Source organism: Mauremys reevesii, linkage group 10 (genome assembly GCF_016161935.1).
Source record: "Mauremys reevesii isolate NIE-2019 linkage group 10, ASM1616193v1, whole genome shotgun sequence".
NCBI classification, from domain to species: domain Eukaryota; kingdom Metazoa; phylum Chordata; order Testudines; family Geoemydidae; genus Mauremys; species Mauremys reevesii.
In genome coordinates, this window is record NC_052632.1 from 1,331,270 (window position 1) to 1,352,591 (window position 21,322).

General features: G+C 56.6%; 1 protein-coding gene across 1 annotated transcript; it reads right to left on the reverse strand.

Moving 5' to 3' along the window:
* Nucleotides 1-4,282: 4,282 nt before the first annotated feature.
* Nucleotides 4,283-5,956, reverse strand: ANKRD34C (ankyrin repeat domain 34C). Its single transcript, XM_039493270.1, has one exon. It carries the CDS (start codon nt 5,954-5,956, stop codon nt 4,352-4,354), a length of 1,605 nt encoding a protein of 534 aa, XP_039349204.1. The 3' UTR covers nt 4,283-4,351.
* Between the last annotated feature and the right edge of the window lie 15,366 nt (nt 5,957-21,322).

The window sequence follows — 21,322 nt, forward strand, 5'->3', positions numbered from 1 at the left end:
GCGTGGTGCTAGGGGGCGCTGTCCTGTTGCGGCTCCCATGTCATTTTGCAGCCAACTCTAGATAGAAGCACCACGGTGTAAAACCAGAGATGGGGCCACCTGTGGTCAGCAGTGGTGCCCTGGAGAGGAAGCATTAGGAGTATGAGCCTTGATGCTCTAGCCAAATTACAGTGTGGACAATACACTCTGAGAGCAGAGTTACTCTAAATCCCACCTGAGGTTTCAGTTCAGTACAAAATTCTCCTTTGCAGCCTTGGGACCTTAACTTCCCAGCTGTCCTACAGGATGAGTTCCACTGAATAACACTGAGCTGATTTCCTGTGTGTGTGTGTGTGGGGGGGAAGATGCCCCCCGCCCACCAGTGCCTAACTGGCCCTACAGGCACGTTTCATTTATAAACTCGGGGAAAGAGTGTTGTAGTTCAGAGGAATATTACACTGTTTATTAATATGACAAGGTAATAAAGTCTAAACTGTCACACAGTATCTTCCAACATCTCTGCACACGTGACCGCACACTTTAAAATGTGAACAGACAATATTACAATATGTTATGCTAAAGGGGAACGTGTCCTATTTCCAATCCCAATGGACATTACATAGGAAGCTCAAAGCATATCACCTGCATTCTGCAGGGCACCATTGTCCTAAATCAGTTGCGAAGGGCATTCACTGTCAGAAAAAAAAAAGATATTGGAATATCTAGGAATGAACAGAAGTGGCGAACTATAGGCTTTAAATCCACAGTCTAAAGTATATTTCAACAGACACTTCATTACAACAGGGAAAATATGCCGAAAGTTCTATAGAGAAGACATTTGACTTACAGTAGGTGTAAACCTTCAGGCTCTAAATGTAAGCTTGCCTTTGATCTGATCAGCCTACTGAAATCTAAAATGCACTTTGAAAGAAGGTTCTTGGGCAATTTAAACCACAGATCAAGGCTGCTTTGGGCAGGAACCTTGCAAGGTTTTGCAACAGTCCAGAGAACAGCTAGTGCACTGGGGAAGGTACGAGCATCACCGGGGAGCTGCAGGAGGGGATTAAATGAAACACGTCATTGGGCTGGTCTGGGCGAGGACACACGACATAGCGCCCAAGGTCGCAGTGAGCTGCGTGCCAGGTACCGCTGTGCTGGGCTGGCAGCGGGAGGCAGGATATTGAGGTAACTCCTCGCTTAACGTTGTAGTTCTGTTCCTGAAAAATGCGACTTTAAGCAAAACAATGTTAAGCGAATCCAATTTCCCCATAAGAATTAATGTAAAGGGGGGGTGGGGGGTAGGTTCCAGGGATTTTTTTTCACCAGACAAAAAACTATATATGATATAGATATACACACAGTATATGTTTTAAACAGTTTAATACTGTTCGCAGCTATGACGATTGTGAAGCTTGGTTGAGGTGGTGAAGTCAGAGGGTGGAAGAGGGAGGGATATTTCCCAGGGAATGCCTTGCTGCTAAATGATGAACTAGTACTCAGCTGAGCCCTCAAGGGTTAACGCATTGTTAATCTAGCCTCTCATCAAGGCAGCACGAACAGGAGGGAGGGGAGACAGCCTAGCAGACAGAGACAGACACGCCTTGTGTGCGGGAGAGAGAGCGAGAGATGCGCACTGCCCCTTTAAGGAAGCGGACCCACTCTTAAGTGGATTCTCTTTAAGTGGATCAGGAAGTGAGACAGCACCTGCTGGCCCAGGCTCTCTTTGTCTCTCTCCATCCGTGTCCCCTCCCTGCTTTATCTGGAGAAAGGGTAAGTGGGGTGCAGGAGCAGGGGGGGAGGGGGACACCCTGACATTAGTCCCCCCCTCTCCCTCCCACACAGCAAGCAGGGGGCTCGGGGAGCAGCTCCAAGGCCGAGGGCAGGAATAGCACATAGCAGTGGGGGGAGGGACAGCTGAACTGCAGGCAGCTGCTAACCTGCTGGGCGGCTGCAGCAGGGGGATCTTCGGGGAGCAGGGAGCTGACAGATAGGGAGGCTGCCGTTCCACCCTGGATCCAGCCCCCACTGGCTAGCTCCAAGGGCTGCTCTTCCTGCAAGCAGTGGACAAAGCAGGCGGCTGATGGAGCATTGCACAACTTTAAACGATCGTGTTCCCTAATTGATCAGCAAGGGAACAATGTTAACTGGGACGACTTTAAGTGAGGAGCTACTGTATCTAAGCCTGTGGCCGTTCTCCTGAGTGGGGGTAAACTGGTGACACATGTTTAAGGGAGATGAACCATCCAAACCATCAACCCCAGGATTAGAATGAGTTTTCGGGCTGCGTTTCCTCTCCAGCAGAGGTTCTGGTTGGGTAGGTTTAGCTGAGGTTAGTAACAGCTTCAGCACCTACAGGCCAACCCAATCCACTCGCCCACCCATATCCACCCCACTAGCAGATGGGGAGAAACGCTTCCGGGAGCTGGGGAATGCAGAGCGCTGAGATGGGGTTACCTGCCCCCGGCCTTGCTGTCCTGACATTGCAGCTGCCATTTGGTATTTCTTTCGCCCCTCCCCCCCCGTAACGGGATGGCAGCAGAACGGGGGCCCAGCCGGCTGCATACGGCTATGTACCCATGTTCACTTGCTCAAGGTCAAGGCTAGGACTAGGCTGTGTGAACAGCTCTCTGGGGCACTCCTTTTGGAGGGGTCCCCCTGCAGCAGAACCGCTGCAGCTCCAGCCCCGCTCGGCACTAGCTCAGGTCTGTCCCTGCTACCTCCCAGCACAGCTTTTGGGCTGGCCCTAGGCAGATCCCAGCCTCGGCTTCTGGTACAGGGAAGGTAACTGCCAATCCGATGTGACACCAGCCCCAGCTCCCACTCTGGGAGCGGATGGGGGGTGGCTAGATCAGTAAAACGTCCTGGTCCTTGGCTGCAGGTGAAGAATGCACAGTGCAGCTCAGAGGGGTGAGGGTGTTGGCTTCAAGGCATCTTTACACTCCCCCAGGCCTAGACTGGCCTTGAACCGGCTGGTCCCACAGCATGAGTTAGAGCAGCCTGAAGGCTGCTCCAATTTGTGGCCCTTCCAGTGGTCCCCAGGGACTGTTGTGGCAGCTGGGGTTCAGCAGGGCGAGATCAGGAGCTGCTGTGCTGTCACCAGAGGAGCCCCCTGCACTGGGCTGAACTGGCTTGAGGCCCCTTTGTGCCCCAGGTGCAGCCACAGTGAAGCTGAGGGTGAGGGCCTGGCTGCCTATGTCACCATGGATGCAGCAGGTGGGGGCTGACCCTGCAGCCCCTCACTCACCTCCCTGCAGCTGGCTGGGGAACCCAGCGAGGGGCTCCCCACAGCCTCTCGCATGAAGAGCGGCAGGGGGGCGGTGTGCTGTCGGGGGGGCCCTTTGGGGGCTGGGGTCAGATGGCCCCAGGGTAGGAATCCTCTGAGCCTCACGGATGAGAACAGAGCCAGCAGCATGTTACTGACATGGCCAGTCACCTCCCCTGAGCGGAGCACGCGGCTGAATTCACCACAAGTCCTCGGCCCGATACATGGGCCCTGCTCTGCTCCGCACTCCGGGGCCCCTCCCCCAAGAAAAGACACCTGGCCTGGGCCCCCGCACTTCCCACAAGCTAGAGATGGGGAATGCTGCCCCCCCACCCCGCTAGGCAGCGCAGTGCCCACAGCAGAACATCCCGCCAAGCAATGGGAACGGCCTGGCAGCCTCAGTGGCTCTGAAGGTGCTGGGCCAAACTCCTCCCTCATGCAGTCCCGTTGGTTGCACTGGAGTGTCACCGGGACTGGATCTGCTCCGTTATCTGGCCTGTTAAAGTGCTAGAATTTCTGGGAAGCAGAGAGAATTGTGTCCCTTCTCCAGCTCAGGGCAGGTGTCAATACATTCAGCGTGTCGGGGGGCTCAGCTCTTCCTCCTCTGGCAGCAGGAAGCTCTGCTCTGTTTCTGTAGGCACTTGAGACATATACCAGCCCCACAGGCCCTGGCAATCCCACGACTGTTTCCGTGTGGGTAGGAAAGACTAGCGATTAAGGACAAAGAATTGGAGAATGAAGGAACGGTGCTCATGTTCCTTTGGGAGGAGTCTCGTGTGTCTCCCACTACGTTCCTCTGCAATCAGCCCTTCACCAGCTTCATCCTGGGGAACAAACCCAGACCTGGGGGCAGCAGCAGAGAAACATTTCTAGTCCTTGGTGCTGATTCCCCAGTTTGTACCTGGTGTTGTCTCCACAGCTGGGCAACGGGAGTGTTAAATGCTCCTGGCTTGGCCCCGGTGCCTGGAGCCCAGACCCCCAAGGTGCAAGGCTGTGGGAATCAGACCCCTGCTCTGCCCTTCCTGGAGCAGGGGATGCCAGCTGCACTGTGCGGCGCACGAGAGAGCAGGGACTTGGCGCATGTTCATGGAAAATCCATTGAAATACTAACTACTGGGCCACTATTTCCTCAAAATTGGAGAGTTGTTTCATCTGCTCAACCTGCATCGAGTGTCTTCGAAGCAGCTTCTTTTTGGCTCGCCAGTCGCCCCGTCTCGGTGAGCTTGGAGCAGCAGGGACCATGGGTTTGAAGCCCCCAGCGAGCGGGGAAGACGGTTTGCTGTTAGAGCCGATGTCGGGAATTGGTGGGTTGGGGTTTACATTCAAAGGAGGCAAATGCCCTGGTCTTGTATGAGAAATGTGATCGAGCAGGAGAGTTCCAGAGCCCCGTCTTTCTAGCAAGTTGGGTGGCCTGCGGCGAACCATCCCAGGAGAAGTGCTGGGAGTGCTGTCCAGGGATTCCTGGGAGCCATTGAGCAAAGCCAAATGGGAACTGTTGAGCTGTTTTCTCTCCAAAGGCACCTTCCCTGTATCAGCCAGAATGGAGCTGGAGTCGCAGTAGAGCTGTGAATCTGAATCGTAATGCGCAGTGCCCAGCCTCCTCCGGTGCAGGGTGTCTTTGACGGGTGCGGCGCCCGAGCCGGCAGAGTTGATGTTCTCCGGCTCAGCGGGGACCGCGCTCCTCCTGGCTACGCGCTGAGGAACAGGCTGAGCTTTTTCATAGGATGGTTTCCTTGATCCTGGCACAGAAGTTGGTGGGATCTTCAGAGCCTGGTCATCCACCAAAGGGAAGAGAGACGGGTCTTTGCTCTTACTGCTGCCGTTCCTGGGTAAGGAAACCTTTCTGGAGAGCAATAAGTCATTGATGCCCAGGATGATTTCATCATCTGTACACACCTTCTTGGCCTCGTCTGCATGGGCGGAGGAGGCTAGAACAGAAGGTGCAATCAAGCCCCATGGTTCTGACTGCAGCCTCTTCAGCTGCGGCAAACGGGCTCTTTTGGGGTTGCAGAATTTCCTGGTAGGAGACCAGGGCTCGTGAAGGGCCTTGGCCGGCTGGCAGCCGCTGGCACGCGCGGAATGGAAGTGGGAGAAGGGCTCTTCCTTCGCAGCCATTGAAGACCCTGAAGTGGATGCTTTTAGCTCACTCTCCAAAGGCGTCATGCACACGCCCGGGCCCTGCCTCTCCTCCAGTTCTGGCGATGGCGGGACGTGGAGGTATTGTTGGGTAGCTTTGGCACCTGCCGAGGATTTGTCCATAGTTATAATGATCACCTCCTTCCCCTTAGCTTTGCAGGCTTTCAGGAGATGTTTTAGCACGTCCTTGTCATCTGCGTTGACAGCATAAACCAGAGCAGACGCTCCCGAGTGATCTTCTAGGCTCGGGTCTGCTCCATTCTCCAGCAGCAGAGCAATGACCTCTTCCCCGGCTCCTTTGAGGCATGCGTGCATCAGGGCTGTTCTGCCGGATTTGTCCTGGATGTTGGGATCAGCCCTGTTATCCAGCAAGTACTTCACCATCCGGGCTTTGCTGGTACTCTGCTGGTCCACGTGTTTAGTGAGGCAGGCCACCATGAGAGCGGTCTCTCCCTTCTCGTTGCTTTCATTGATGTAGGCCCCACCTTCCAGCAAGAGTCTGGCCAGCCGGAGTCTGCCTAGCCACACCGCCTTTAGCAGGGAGTTCCCGTCCGTCCGCAGCTCCATCACTTCATCCATCGCACCAGCTAGCGTCTATTGGCTGGGAAAGGCAAAGGCAAAGGCAGCCGGCACCTGGTAAAGCAACAGAGAAATCAGCATCAGCGCCTGCTCTCAAAGGCCTGGCTCAGTGATCTGCTCTGTTCCCCGGCTCCCCAGCGCATGCCACACTGGCCTCGGGCATCTCCTTTCTAAGGCAGGTGATACAAGCAGGAATGGGCTCTCCGCAGGGCAGGGGCTGGTCTGTGCAGCACCCCGCACCGGGCGGCCCCCGGGCCAATAACAGCTGAACTGAGAGGGAGAAACTGGACTCTTTCTGCTCTCATTTATTCTCCATTGAAAACCGCTGCTGTTAAAAGGCTGGAACTTTCCGCTGGTTTGGAGTGAGCTTTATTCACACCCCGTGAGATTTTTCACAAGTGACTTTCAATGGGACTGTGCTCCCGAATGCTCCCGAAGCCCAGTGAGAGTCAATGCGATTTGCGCTCCTAAATCCTCTAGGTGCTTGTGAAAATCTCTCCTGTCACTCATACGCTGCTGTGGGTCTTCGGGGCACTTCGGCGGCGGGTCCCGGGCTGGAAGGGCCCCCAGCCGCCAAATTGCTGCCGAAGACCCGGAGCGGAAGACGCTCTGGGGGCCCGGGCCCCACGAGAGTTTTCCGGGGCCCCCGGAACGAGTGAAGGACCCCGCTCCAGGGGCCCCGAAAAACCCTCGGGGGGGCCCCTGCTGGGCCCGGGGCCTGGGGCAAATTGCCCCACTTCCCCCCCCCCCCCCGCCCCCGGGCGGCCCTGCTCTCTGCGCTCCTATCCTGATCACTCGAGGCCTGATCTAAAGCCTATTGAAATTAGCCCCTTGGACTAGTGTCGTATTGCTAGTGCCGTGTGTGTCCCATCCTTACCTGCTGTTTTAATCCATCCCAGCAGCTCCTCCCGTAAATCTACGCTGCCCCATGCAGTAAACCCATCTCTTAGATGGGAGGGCAGCACACACCCTCCCGAAATACAGAGAGGAGTTTGGTTGTTTCACTGTCGCCTACAGGACCTGGTCTGAAATCGTGCCACACTCAATCTCCCTCTTACGATGAGCTCGTATTAATGCTCAGGTGCGCCCTGCCCTGCGGGTGGGCACCAAACTCGTGGGATGGGATCGAAGGAAAAGGTGGCTACGCTGGGACGTCCCCTCAGCATGACGCACTGGCCACAAGGGATGAGCTGAGCTCCGTGCTGATGAGGTGGGAAAGGGCCTAGGCAGGCAGGGCCTGAGAGAGGTGACCCCAAATCCATAGAAATAGACCGTCCCCTGGATCTTCATCCACTGGATGGTCAGCAGGCCTTGCAGCCTGTTTGCGTGACACCTGCACTTACTCCGTCTATGAGAAGTAGCCCTAGCCATCCAGGTGTGGCCACACCTCCCCTTCCACACCTTGAGCTGTGAAGAGAAGCAGCTGGGCCTGACATATGTGTCTAACTCTTCTGCCACCTGTTGCTGAACTTGGGTCTGTGTGTCTGCGTCCTCAGCGTCCCCAATCCCACGGTACTTTAGGCCCCAGCTGTGTGTATTGTCAGGGTGCCATTGCCTGGGTCCTCCCTCCCTACGGGTAAGGGCTGCATTCTCTGCTGCAGTGCAAGTCCTGTCCTATCAAAGCTCACCCGCACGCCCTGGGTCATCGCAGCACCGTGTCACCTCCGCTCTCCAGTGGGTACCAGGGCAAACACTGTAGGGATAGTGCATCCTCCTCATTTTCTTGGGTCGGCCTCTAGGCGCTGACTGTATTTGTAAGGTGCGTATGTCATTGGCCCTTTTCATTTGCTGCTCGGGCTCTGCTGGCTCCTTTACCTGCATGGAGCCACATGGAGCCACTGCCCATGCTTGGTGTTTCACTGTCTCATCCTCATCTGGCCTGAGCTCCAAAGAGAACTCAGACCTGGCCCCTCGCCCAGGAAGGATGAAGGCACCTGGGAACTGCTCTACAGCTCACAAGCTTCCTGCTGGGGCTTTGATCTCGTCAGCTCACCCCGAACAGCTGCTGCCAGGTGCTGATTATGAGGGTTCTAGGGTGGGCCTTGGCTGCAGTGGTGTCTAAATCCCCCCCTAGCTTTGGCTTGATTTTCAGTGGGGCCTCCTGCCCGAGCACTGTGCCAGGGTGGTGTGTGCCATTCAGGAGCATAGGGACGAGGGGTCAGCCAGCCCCTGCTGCGTGGCAGGCCCTGTATGGTTTGGGGAGTTGGCATGTACACAAGGGCCTGGGAAATGGCAGAAGCAGGTCCTTGGAGAGAGGAGGCAGATGCCAGTGTTTGGGGGAAAACCCCAGGCTCTTGTTCCTTTAAGGGACCAGGAGCCTTGCGCTGCAGGGCAGGGCATGGTGCCCCGTGCCCAGCCAACCAGGCCAAGCCCTGGGAAGGAGGGCGGACGTGCTGCCGGAGTCCTGCTTTGGGCTGTCTGGAGTAGGCGGCAGCTGAAGGAACAGCTGGCTGATGGCCACAGCTGCCCTCCGTAGTAACCCAGCTCCAGAAGGAGGGCGGAAGGACTCCTGCATTTAGGCGAGGCCTGTCGGAATTAGCACCCCAGGCCCCAGGAGAAGGGTTGGGTTGGTGGGGCTAAAGAGGAGTTTTGCATCCAAAGGGGGGAAGCTTGTTCTCAGTATGTGGGTCTACGGCAGGAGCCAAGCGGTAGCTGGGGACAGTGTGCCTGCAGGGCCACAAGGGGGCGTGCTTGGCCAGCACACTGCTCCTAGCACACACCTGCGGCCTGGAAAACCGGGGAGCAGGTGGGGTCTCTGGGAAGCTGGAGGCAAGCAAACAATATGTGTTTTAATACAGCTAAATGTAAAGACACATCTAGGGCCAAGGGACGCCAGCCTGCTTACAGCTTGGGGGGACTCTCCTGGGAAGCAGGGACTGGAAAAGAGGCGGGGTCATGGTGGGCAATGGAGCTCCCCCGGTGTTGCCAAATGGGATGCATGACCAAGGGACCCGTGAGTAGGAGCAGAGAGGTTATTTTCCCTCTATATTGGTGCGACCGCTGCTGGAATCCCCTGTCCAGTTCTGGTGCCCACAATTCAAGGACAGTGAGAAATGGAAGGGGTCAGGGATGATCTCCAAGAATGGTTAAAGCCGGGGAAGGCACCCTATGGTGCGGGTGCTGAAGGCAGCACGGGAGCTGATTTTCAGTGGCACTCACACTGCCCGGGTCCTGGCCACCGGTCCGGGGGGGCTCTGCATTTTAATTTAATTTTAAATGAAGCTTCTTAAACATTTTAAAAACCTTATTTACTTTACATACAATAGTTTAGTTCTATACTCTAGACTTACAGAAAGAGACCGTCTAAAAACGTGAAACTATATCACTGGCACGCGGAACCTTGAATCAGAGTGACTAACTGAAGGCTCGGCACAGCACTGCTGAAAGGTGCCGCCCCCTGGGTTAAAGGGTTAGAAAAGCTGCCCAGTGCTGATCGACTCAAGGAGCTTTATTTATTTAGCAGAACAAAGAGGAGGTTGGGGGGTGACTTGCTGACCAGCCGGCAGAACAGCTATCTGATAATGGGCTCGTCAGTCCAGCAGAGAAAGATGCAGCATGAGCCACTGGCTGGAAGTTGAACTAGACACATTCAGGCTGGAAATTAGAGGGTGCCCCTTGTTACTGGCGAGAGTAATTAGCCACTGGAACATTCCCAGGGGTCTGGTGGATTCCCCACCAGGGGTAATTTTAAAGTCCTGAGGGGATGTTCTGCGACAAGCCGAGCTCTAGGAGGCAGGTGGGGGCAGGGCTTGGGCCTGCTAAGCTGATCCCAGTGGCCCTGCTGGCCTCGGCGTGTGCCCCCTTCCACCACCCGGGTGTGTGCAGAAGCCCAGCGCACCCCGGCAGGCAGGCAGGGAACTCGGACAGCGGGAGCCCAAGGCAGGCCCCAGTGGGAGTCCCAGCCTGAAGGCAGGGACCAGGGCTGACACCCATCTCACGGCTGCGGCCGGCTGCCAAGGCCAGGGCAGAGGGAGGGACCCCGCCTCTCCCTGCCCCCGCCCCGGGATGGCAGGGGGTGGGGGAACTTTCCACTCCCCCCAGCTCGGGGCTGCAGCTCCCCGGCACCCTGCTCTGTGCTAGACCCAGAGAGTAGGTGGCATAGAACTGTCCGGTTGTGGGGCAGGTCCCACAGCTCTGACCTGGTGGCTCTGGGAAGCTGCCACTGACCCCAGCTTCGGCCCCTGGCCCTGGCTCCTTCCTGTCTAAGCTGCTCTCTGGGCCAGTGCCCCGAGCCAGGCGCCAGCCAGGGGACACTGCCCAGCACCCCCGGGAGCATGGCCTGCCCCCCCCCCCGCCCCGCCAACAGGATCCTGCAGAGCGCGGGGGGAGCCGCCGCCCCAGTGCGCCATGGGGCGATGCGACCGGCCGAGGAGCGCTGGAAGGGGCAGCGCCGGGAGCCCCCCGCAGGTCACCCGCGGAGCTTCGGAGCCCCACGGGCGGCAGAGCGCCCCGGAGCCAGCGGCCGGAGCCCCCCAGGCGGACCCAGCCTGGCGCAGCGGAAACTTTGTGCCCCTGACACAAGCCGCCGGCGAGCGGCCGGAGCCGGGGCAGGACGCGGCGCAGCCCCGCGGGAGTCCCCAGCTCACTCCGCTCCCTCCCCGGCCAGCTGCTGAGCCGGCTCGGCCCCTCCGCACCTCCCGGCGCCGGGACCGCGCTCCGCGCTGGAGCTGTCCAGCGGCCGGGCCAGGGAGCGGCCCCGGCGCCTCTCTCCATGGTGCTGACCAGCCGCCCGCTGCGCGCCCCGCCCGGCCCGGCCCGGCCCCGGTTACCTGCTGCGGGCGGGGCCCATCCTGCCCGCGGGCTCCTGCCAGTTCAGGGGCCGCCGCCAGCGCGGCTCCCCAGGCGCCCCCGGCTCGGCCCCGGGCTGCGCCCCGCTGGCGGCGCCCCGCGGCATGGCTGGCTCGGGCTCCCCTGCCCGGCAGCCTGGTCCCTTCCTCTGGGAGCCGAGCGCCTGCGTCGCGGGAGCGGGTCTGACCTCGGTGCGCGGCTCCGACCTGCCCCTGCCCGGCCCCAGCTGGCCCGGCGGCCCCCCGAGGCTCCTGGCCCTGCCCCGTGCGCCCCACGGCGCCGCCGCCTCCCGGAGCCTCAGCCTCGGAGCTCCCGGTGCCCCCGAGCTGGCTGGAGTCACGGGGGTGGGTGTGTCGGGGGCGTGTGTGCAAAGGGGCCGGGAAGTGTGAGCCTGCGTGTGAATGGGTGGCGGTGGGTGTGTCGGTGTCAGTGTGTGACTGTAAGTGGTGGTGTCAGTGGGTATGTGGCATCAGTAGGGGTGTGGCTGTGTCAGCGTGTGTATGTGACTGTGAGTGTGTCAGTCTGTGGCTGTGAATGTTGGTGTGAATGGGCGTGTGGCTGTGAGTGTGTCACTATCAGGGTGTATGTGGCACCAACAGGTGTGTGGCTGTGAGTGCATCAGTGTGTGGCTGTGAGTGTGTTGGTGTGAGTGTGTCACAGTGGGTATGTGGCATCAGTAGGGGTGTGGCTGTTGGTGTCAGAGGGTGTGTGGCTGTGAGTGTGTCACTGTCAGTAGGGTGTGGCTGTTGGTGTCAGAGGGTGCATGGCTGTAAGTGTGTTGGTGTCAGTGGGTGTGTTGGTTTGCGGATGTCAGTGTGTGTGTGTGGCTGTTGGTGTCAGGGGGCGTGTGGCTGTTGATGTCAGAGGGGGTGTGGCTGTGTGTTGGTGTCAGTGGGTGTGTTGGTGTGAGGGTGTCAGTGTCAGGGGGTGTGTGGCTGTGGGTGTCAGGGGGTGTATGGCTGCTGGTGTCAGAGGGGGTGTGGCTGAAAGTGTGTTGGTGTCAGTGGGTGTGTTGGTGTGAGGGTGTCAGTGTCAGGGTGTGTGTGGCTGTTGGTGTCAGAGGGGGTGTGGCTGTACATGTGTTGGTGTTAGTGGGTGTGTTGGTTTGCGGATGTCAGTGTGTGTGTGTGGCTGTTGGTGTCAGAGGGTGTGTGGCTGTAAGTGTGTTGGTGTCAGTGAGTGTGTTGGTGTGAGGGTGTCAGTGTCAGGGTGTGTGTGGCTGTTGGTGTCAGGGGGTGTGTGGCTGTTGGTGTCAGAGGGGGCGTGGCTGTACGTGTGTTGGTGTCAGTGGGTGTCTTGGTGTGACGGTGTCAGTGTCAGAGGGGACGTGGCTGTAAGTGTGTTGGTGTCAGTGGGTGTCTTGGTGTGACGGTGTCAGTGTCAGAGGGGGTGTGGCTGCCCGTATGAGTTTGGAGATGTGCCTCCTCTGAATTCCTTGGAAATTCCCTGCTCCCTTCCCAGCCGCCCGCACACCCGCAGCCCTCAGCCCTGCTGCTTTAGCTGGTCACCTTAAGGCAGGAACGTGGTGACTTTCCCTAGGAAGTGTCACCAAAGGAGGTGAATGGAAGCCGGGTTGGGCAGGGCCCAGGCTCCTGTCCTGAGCTGCCATGGGCACTTCAGGCGCTGCTGCAGCTTTTGGCAAAGCCGCCCAGTCTCTGGAGGGCCTGTCCGGGTGCAGGCAGGGCCCGTGCTCTGCCCAGCCAGATCTGGACAGAGATCTGTAGCCACAGTCAGAAGGATTCTTGGGGCAGCCCAGGGACGCTCCACACCCAGACACCTTCCCACGGCCCAGAGCTGCCCTGTTTGAACAAAGACAAGGATCCTCTTTCCCGGTTCCATTGCCCAGCGTGCTGCCTGAGCCCAGCCACAGAGCGGTCCCCAGGGGAAGCAGGGCCATGCACCGGCCCATCAGAGGGGCGAGGCTCTGGACCAGCCTCCCAACAGCAGTAGTTTGAGGAGAGAGCTGGATACATTTCTGAGTGGGATTGTCTGACGGGGTGTGTGTGATGGGGGTGGGGCAGTGGCAGAACTCAGCAGCCCAGGGGATCCCTTCTGGTTTGTGTCTTACATTCCTAAAGCTCATGCTTCAGGTCTTCAGCTGACCACTAGCGGGGTCAGGAAGGGATTTCCCCATCCCCAGCTATGCTGGGGTTGTTTTCCTTTCGTGTGCCTCCTTCCTCTGAAGCATCGGGGATGGCCGTGGCTGGAGATGGGACACTGGATGGCGGGAGTGGGGCGGGACCATGAGGACGCACAGAGTTTTCTGGCTGGCTGGATCTTGTTCACATGCCCAGGGTCTAACGGAGCCGCATGTGGGGCCAGGAAGGAATTTTCCCATTAGCTTGGCAAGGACCTTGGGTTTTTTTTTTTGCCTTCCTCTGCAGCACATGGGTGCAGGTCACTTCCCAGCATTGTCTGGGAGTATCTCACTGGCTCCTTTCCCTGCCCCTGCGGGGGCCTGGGACACTAGTGCCCCTCAGTCCCACCTGTTCTCTGCCGGTGACAGTCACAGTCTAGTCTCTGTGGACTGTACCAGTGTGTCTGATTTTGGTGTTGGGTTGGTGTGCGGGTGCTGGGTGCTGTTGGTGGCCTGTGAGTCACAGGGGATCAGACCACATGTTTTAATGGCCCATTCTGGCCTGAAACGCGATGACCATGACCTTGGGGTGCATAACTGGACCCCTCAGTCCTTATTCTAGGGGCATGAGGATGAACAAGACCCCACCCACCCTCTCTGTGTGACTGTGTTAGGTGCCTACATGCCAAACGACATGGTCAAGGCTCAGAACCCTCACAGGGGACGTTTACATGGCAGTAAAAGCCCCATGGCTGGCTGGGCTCGAGGGGCTCCGGCCGCAGGGCTGTAAATTACAAGGCAGACATTTGGGCTTGGGCTGGACTCTGGCGCTGAGACCTCTCGAGGGGAGAAGGTTCAGAGCCCAGGCTCCAGCCTGAGCCTGGATAACTACACTGCCAATGTCCAGCCCCGCAGGCCGAGTCTCAGGGGAGCCGCGCACCCACACAGGCCACGCTGGGCTCTGGTTACAGTCGATTAACTGGGGGAAAGTCTATGCACAGGGGCCTTGTCATGCAGTCAAATGCAAGGTCAAACATCGAGGACCAAAGGACGTAGGTCACACTTATGCGACGAGGCTGGATCCTCGGACGCAATATCTCTGACAAGGATTTAGGGGGCATGGTAGGTAACCCACTGACCATGAGCTCCCAGGGTGGTGGTGTAGCTAAGAGGGCTAACACAATCCTGGGAATAACAAGTAGTTGTAGGAAGGGGACGTTATCTCTGTGTATGGCATTGGTGAGACCATCACTAGATACGGTGTCCATTTCTGGTGTACACACTTCAACAGGGATGTTAACATTGGAGGGGTTCAGAAAAGAGCTGTGAGAACCGTTTTATATTGAATCTCAGGGTTGGAAGGGACCTCAGGAGGTATCTAGTCCAACCCCCTGCTCAAAGGGGGAACTAAGCCTCAGACAGATTTTTATCCCAGTTCCCTAAATGGCCCCCTCAAGGATTGAACTCACAACCCTGGGTTTAGCAGGCCAATGCTCAAACCACTGAGTGATCCCTCCCCCCTAAATATAAACCTGTAACAGAACAAAGCATATGGCAATACATGAACAAGCTGGAAATATCCTATAAATAATACAATTGAGTGTTGGTTCTTTGTAAACCTGGTAGGAAGAAACAAACCCAAACCAATCAGCCTGACCCCATCGAGGCCATGCTGGGCATCAGTTCAGAACAGTTTGAGATCTGGCAGACCTGCCCCACAGTAAGAGACTGAGGAAGTTCAATCTGTTGAGTTTAGCCAAGAGCTAAGCAGGGCTGTAAGTACCTACCCAGGTACTTTCTGATTTCTGATAGCAGAGGGCACCTTACTGCTAGTCTGAACATGCCTAGCTTCAACTTCCAGCCATTGGAGCTCATTATCCCTTTGCCTGCTGGATTAAAGAACCAGGTCCTAGCAGAAATCTTTCCCCTGTGTAGTTACTTGCCGACTGTGGTCAAGTCCTCGCTCAGTGTTCACTGATGAAAACCCAAAGCGGTGGTGAGGACACTGGAGGTGCAGTGGTTATTGTTTGCACTTGTCTGGAAGTCTCAGGCTTTTTCTGTGAGTAAAGTGTGTGTGTTTAAGAAGTTACTTTGCAAAGCCTCTGTCTGCCTGGTTTTAACTGTCCTGTATCCCCAGAAGGCTGATGTGTAAACTGGAGCACCCCCGGGGGTGGGACTCTGGAGGAGGCGTGCTTACAAACTGGGAGACCTGGGAGGAAAGCACTGGTTTGGGGCCTGGGGCAGCTGGGCTATGGGGTCCCACTTCCCAGAAGGGTCACCAGACAGGGAGTCTATACTGCAGCAGTGAGCCAGTGCTGCTCAGTCCCAGGGACCCAAACCCAGCAGCCTGCTGAGTGTCTACCAAGGGGAACTCAGCCAGGGCAGTGCCCAGCCAAGCTGGAGGGCCTCCATTGGGAACCTCCCCTTCTCCATCGTATAAAGCTCCCTGCTGCCCCTGGTGGGCTGAGACCTAGGGCTGACTGTGAGGAGGCAATGCCACATTTGGGGAGAAAGACGGGAACACTTCTGGGGGGGGGGGGTGGAATTCTTGTCGAAGGGATTCAGACTGCGTCCTCTCTTTGGAGCTGCTTAGGCGTTTGGAAGGTTTGGCGCAGTCCCCGGGGGAATAGCTAAGTGTGCATAGTACAGGAGCAGTGGTCAAAGACGCATGACAAATCCAGTTTAACACAGGACCCTGCAATTTAACATGTCTATTGCCCCCCTAGAGAGGTATTTACTGTAGCTGTCTGGAGCCGATCAGATTTACATCAGGGGGATGTGGCCACAGTTACTAGGGCACTAGCTCAGATCTCAACCTTCGTTCAGAGGAGACATCAGCAGGAGGCAGAGCTGGGGAACAAAGAACAGGGACAGGGGTGTTTTTATTTTCAATGATTTGTGTGAAAAAAGCTCCAGTTTCTCGGTTGAAAAAATGTTTTGATGGAAATTTCCTGATCAGCTCAAATAATACAAGCATGTGCTGATAACATGCTAAATTACCAACGTTGTGTGTGTGTGTGTGTGTGTGAGAGAGAGAGAGGGGGATTAAATTATATAGTAGAAACCTTTTACAAACAAAACAAGTTTAAAATCACAAACTCTCTCCAGATAGGAACTGACCAGCCGTTCGGAAATGCTCCCATTCTCCTCTGTTGAGAATATCGTGAGCAAAGAAGGCTATTGTAGCAACCCGTATGAAGCAGGTGCAGCTAGACAGGATCAAGAGAAGAAATCGGGACTATTTCACACCCCTCTCAAGGCAATTTGGAGATGAAGGGAAGACGGTGGCATAATTGCATGAGACAAGCAAGCACCAGGGAAAGGAATAAAATGGTCCTTGGATAACATCAAAGGACAGTGTGTGAGATACCAGCCCAGGTGACAGGACTGGCAAACCAGCCCAAGCACTGATTAACCATGGCAGACAGGCTACCTGCTCCTATCAGAATTACTGCTGATGAAGAGAGGGAGCCCCCGAGTTTCACAAGGACCAGCTCAGATTTTATAAACATGCGTCCGCAACACAGCTATGAAAATATTTGTTTGTCTAATTTATAACTGACGTAAGGAAGAAGAAAAGACTGTCTCTCCGGGGCTGCATTAGAAGCACAATGACATCTCTGACAAACCCAACAGCTTCCTTTCACCCCAGGCCCAGAAAATAACCCAGCGCAGGTGAATACCAATGCCAAAGAATCCCCCACCTCACCCACAATCGCAGCCCAGCCCAAGAGCCTGCTGGCGAGATGATGGGCCTTCAGGATACCTACTGCCAGCAACAGCCCTGCACAGTCACACTCCCTTCGGGACACATGGATTCTGTGCGGGGTCACGCCGGCGGCTAGAACCAGAAACCGGAAATGCGTTGAACAGACGGATTGAAATGTCTGAGCAGTGCAGCTTTGAAACGAGCTGCTCTTTGCTGGCTTTCCAATGCAAAGTGAAAACCTCCTGGAGAGAACTGGCCATTGGCTGGCTCCCTTCCAAATGAGAATTTCTGACAGAGGGTGGGTCAGATTCCACTTTTCCATAGGGCTCAAATTCTGTATCGCGATAGCACCACAGCCGCTCTCTCTTAACGAAGATCCAGTGAACGAAAGACACATAACTAACACCAACCCCCTCCACACCAGCAACGTTGTTCTCCTTTGTGTTCCTTGTTCCTAATGATGAGAAACCTCTCTTGAAAGGGACTCTTCCCCTCACCTGCTACAGTTCAGCTTTGCCTTAGCCAGATCCACTTTGCGGCATGTGGGATACACAAACCTCTCTCCACTGACTGGTTACACTGTTGGTTTCCTTCCTTTGCACTGACCTGAGCAGTGTCTCTCCTGTAGTTCTCTTGTCCCAATGGCCCCAGGGCAAACCCATTCAGTTCACAGTGTTCTAGTGCGAATGCCGTGTGGGATCTGAAAGTCAAGCTGGGCTCTTTCCTTCTCATGCATCAGCACAGCCGGGGGCTGCTGGAGAAGCTCGCTGCTGTACCCCTAGGGCCTGGAGCGAGAGCTTTGCATGAGCCAGGGCCAGTGCTAATTAATCAAGCAGCAAAAGGAACTGAAGAGAAGGGGGTGCCGATGGTGAGCGACAAACCGCCATCTGTTGGTACCAATTAGTCACCCACATTGGGGTGCCCAGCATCCGGTTCCTGGGCTGCTCAGACAGGCAAATGAAATGGGAGAAAACAGCACTAATACCATCTCCCTGCTGGTCCCACAAGCCTCCCCACTACCCCTCTCTCACTTGCTTCTTTCCATGAGACCTGATCATTTCAAAAGGGGCTGTCACTTCCCACCCTGCGCCACGCTCTATCTTTTCGAGCCAGAGCCTGCTCTCAGCGGCCCAGCACACACCTGGAGACGCTCTGTTGAAGCCAGTGATGTGATTCCTGAATTCACTGGTGGGACCAAGACCAGAATCTGGCCTGTTATTGACACTCTAGAAATGGCTGGTGCTCGTTGGCTCCTGGTCTGTTCCTACGCAAAGGAGTTCTGTCTTCTCCTCCCACCCTGGGCTCTTGGTGCGGTCTCTGGACGGGCCCAGCTTCTCCTGGCTGATGTCTGCAGCAGGTCAGTGCCGGGACCTTCCCCTCTAATTATGGCTGGCCGCACTTCCATCTCAGGGCTGGCCGGCTGCCTCAGTCTCTCGGTTGTTTCTTGGAGGCAGGCTGGTGCAGGGTTGCCTCCCCTTAGTTGTCCCAGGCCTTCATGCCTGCTCTTCCTTCTCTGCTCTCCTTCATAGCAGGCCTCGTGTCCTCTCTCGGCTGTCTCCAGGACTGGCAGTTCAAGCAGCAGTGCGGGGGTGGAATCAAGCTGCTTGCTTGTCAACAGGAGAGGGTCTCCTCCCCCCTCTGTCTCTGCTCAGCATGGGGTTTGCACACCCCATCTGAACAAAGGCTGGCTGAATAATTCATAAGGAGCAATATGCTGGCAATGCCCCTTCTCTGCTCACAGATTGGCTAGTAACAGGTTGCAATTTTCTCACATTTGTTCATTATTCAGAATCGTTTACTGGATCATCTCTGGCAATAATGCTTGGCCTGTCATGTGCCTACGAGCAGTTAATTGTGGGGTGCAGTGACTGAAGCGTGAGCTGCTCCGATTGCAGCCAAAGATGGCGTGTGCTGGTTCTAGTCCCTGGCCGGATGCGCATCAGTCATGGAATCACAGTTCTAGGGTGAATTCTCAAGACTCTGAGTTTGAAATTCACATTCCATGACTATTCTGTGATATTTGCCTGGAACCGGCTGTTTGGACTGGTTTCCCTGGAGGAGTGGGGGAAGGGAATGCACAAGGGGTGCCGACAGAGCTGGAAGACCGATTTGCAGTGATTCCAAGAGTCCCCAAAAGTGTTTTTCAGCATCCACCTGGCTCCAGTGTGAACCTTGTGTCTTTCCAAACCCGTGATCACCGTGGGCTTGACACCCAGGTAGCAGCTCTCCCTGCCTCGCCAGCTAGGCTGCAAAGAATACGGTCAGCTCCCATTTAAACTAGACACGCTTTGGACGCAGACAAGCAGCAGGGAGGTGGAGAGCCAGGGAGGTAGAGAGGAAGTGATGATGAGCCAGCAGAGTTGCAGCCTTGAATTGTTTCTGTTTGCTGCCGTTAAAATCCAGCCCAAGTGACAAAGGGTCCTGAACTTCCTACAGTGGTTCCATAAGTGACAGCTGCAAACACAGAATAAATCCATGTGCCTCACCCTGTGCCCACCTTGGACTGGCCGAAATGCCCCTCCAGACTACAGTGCTCTGGGCAGACTCCTGACAGACGCCCCTGTGGAATGGGCTGGGGGGAGCCAGCTCGTGCAAGAGTCCCCAAGACTCAGGGGAGCTCTGACAAGCACGGAGCTGGGCTCAGGTATTAGAATGGTAAGAATGTGGTTAGTGTCCACACTTGATTGAAAGCAGGCGAGTGGCTCACAATAGCTGGATCCCATGTCATAAGAGAAGTTGTAAACTCCCGTGACTGTGTAAGGCACCGCGCAGGAGAGATGTTGTTGTACCCGTGTTAGAGAGACACGGTGGGTGAGATAATATCTTAAGAACATTAGAATGGCCAGACTGGGTCAGACCAAGAGTCCATCTAGCTCAGTCTCCTGTCTCTGACAATTGCTGGTGCCAGATGTTTCGCAGGGAATGAACAGAACAGGGCAGTTATCAAGTGATCCATCCCCTGCTGTCCAGTCCCAGCTTCTGGCAGTCGGAGTTTAGGGACATCCAGAGGATGGGGTGCATCCCTGACCATTCTGGCTGATAGCCATTGATGGACCTGTCCTCCAGGAAGGTATCCAGTTCTTTTGTGAACCATCTTATAGTCTTGGCCTTCACAACATCCTCTGGCAAGGAGTTCCACAGGTTGACTGTGTGCTGTGGGAAGAAATACTTCCTCTTGTTTCTTTTAAACCTGCTGCCTGTTAATTTCATTGGGTGACCCCGGGTTCTTGTGTTATATGAAGCCTGCAGTTCAGGCCCTGAGCTCAGCACTGCCTGGGCCTGGCTTTAGGAGCCAGACTGAGACACCCAGCAGTGCACGTTGCCCCAGGCTTCAGCACACAGGCTGAGGGGCCCCGGCTCTGGTGGGTCTCAGTGGGAAAAGTAGCCAGCCAGGGCAGAGGGACTCCTGGGTTGAGCAGCCCCCTCTCCCCCCGGCTCTGCAGAGGGGAGAGCCAAGACACGGGGGCGGGGGGTGGGGGAGCGTGAGTGCTCTGGCTGAGCCTCATCGGGCACTGCTCTGAATTCTGCCAGGGATACTTTGGCGCCTGCCACTGCTGCCAGTCCAGGATTGAAGGAGTGGAAAGGAGCTCGGAACCGCACTGGCCTCTTGCTCTCCTTAGGCACTGGGTGTGAACGCCCAGGATTCTGGTACGTCTCGTGCACATTTAGAAAACCAGTTTCCCGGCCATAGATGAGCAGAAACGTTACTGCAAGGAAGCCTGTTACCTGCTGCCTCCTACTCTGCTTCCTGCCATAACAGCTGGGTCAGTGCAGCTGGGTTTTCCCCAGTCTTGAGAGCAGGGCCGGCTCCAGACCCCAGCGCGCCAAACGCGTGCTTGGGGCTGCCTGCCGCGGGAGGGCGGCAGGCGGCTCCGGTGGACCTCCCGCAGACATGCCTGCGGAGGGTCCGCTGGTCCCGCGGCTTCGGTGGAGCATCTGCAGGCACGCCTGCGGGAGGTCCACCGGAGCCGCGGGACCGGCGACCGCCAGAGTGCCCCCCACGGCGTGCCGCCCTGCTTGGGGCGGCGCAATTCCTAGAGCCGCCCCTGCTTGAGAGGCTGGTGCTCTGAAAGCCCCTGGCTGATTGACATGTGCGATGCAGTCACAGACCCTGGCACAGGACTGGTCGCTAGGAGCGGGTTTCATCCGTTTTATACAAACCCTGTTGCTATGTGGAGAAACGTCAGGCCGCGACGGTGGTTCTGTCTCCGTCCGTGCCTAGCAGCAGGGGCTGTCAGCGATAACTGGAGGGTGGCTTGGGCCCTCCACAAGGCCCTGGGCTCGGCTGGGAGCTCCACTCACAACAGCCCTTGGGGGCTTTTGCTCCTGCCGTGCCATGCACGCTGCAGGTGTTGGTGTTACACAGAAAAAGGGGAAAAGGCAAAAAATAAACCTGTCATTTGCAAACTGACCCCCCTCAATGACCCTGGACGGGGGTCTGTCTGGCACAGTGCGCTGAGGTCTTCACCGGCCAACCCAGCTCCTCAGGCCATGGGGGAGAGGGCGGCTAGCGGGCCCCCACGGGGAGCCCATTGACTCTGGCCTGACGCTATTGCTGCCAGCCCAGGGGCCGCTTGGAGGCCTTGTGCTGGAGGAGAGTTGCAGGGGGGGATTGTGCATGCGGCTGACCTGTCCCTGGCAAAGTCTGATCTGCCGCAGAGAGAGAGTTTATGGCCTTCTGCAGCAGTGCATCTCCCCCCGATGGCCGTGCAGGGCTGCCCTGGGGCCACAGCCCTCTGCAGGGAGCCTGCGCTGCCCTCGGGGCTGAGGAGGGACAGAAGTGGATCCTAGG

Bases quoted from the DNA above. Each gene is read 5' to 3' on its own strand.
- ANKRD34C (XM_039493270.1), bottom strand. From the start codon at position 5,956: ATGGATGAAGTGATGGAGCTGCGGACGGACGGGAACTCCCTGCTAAAG.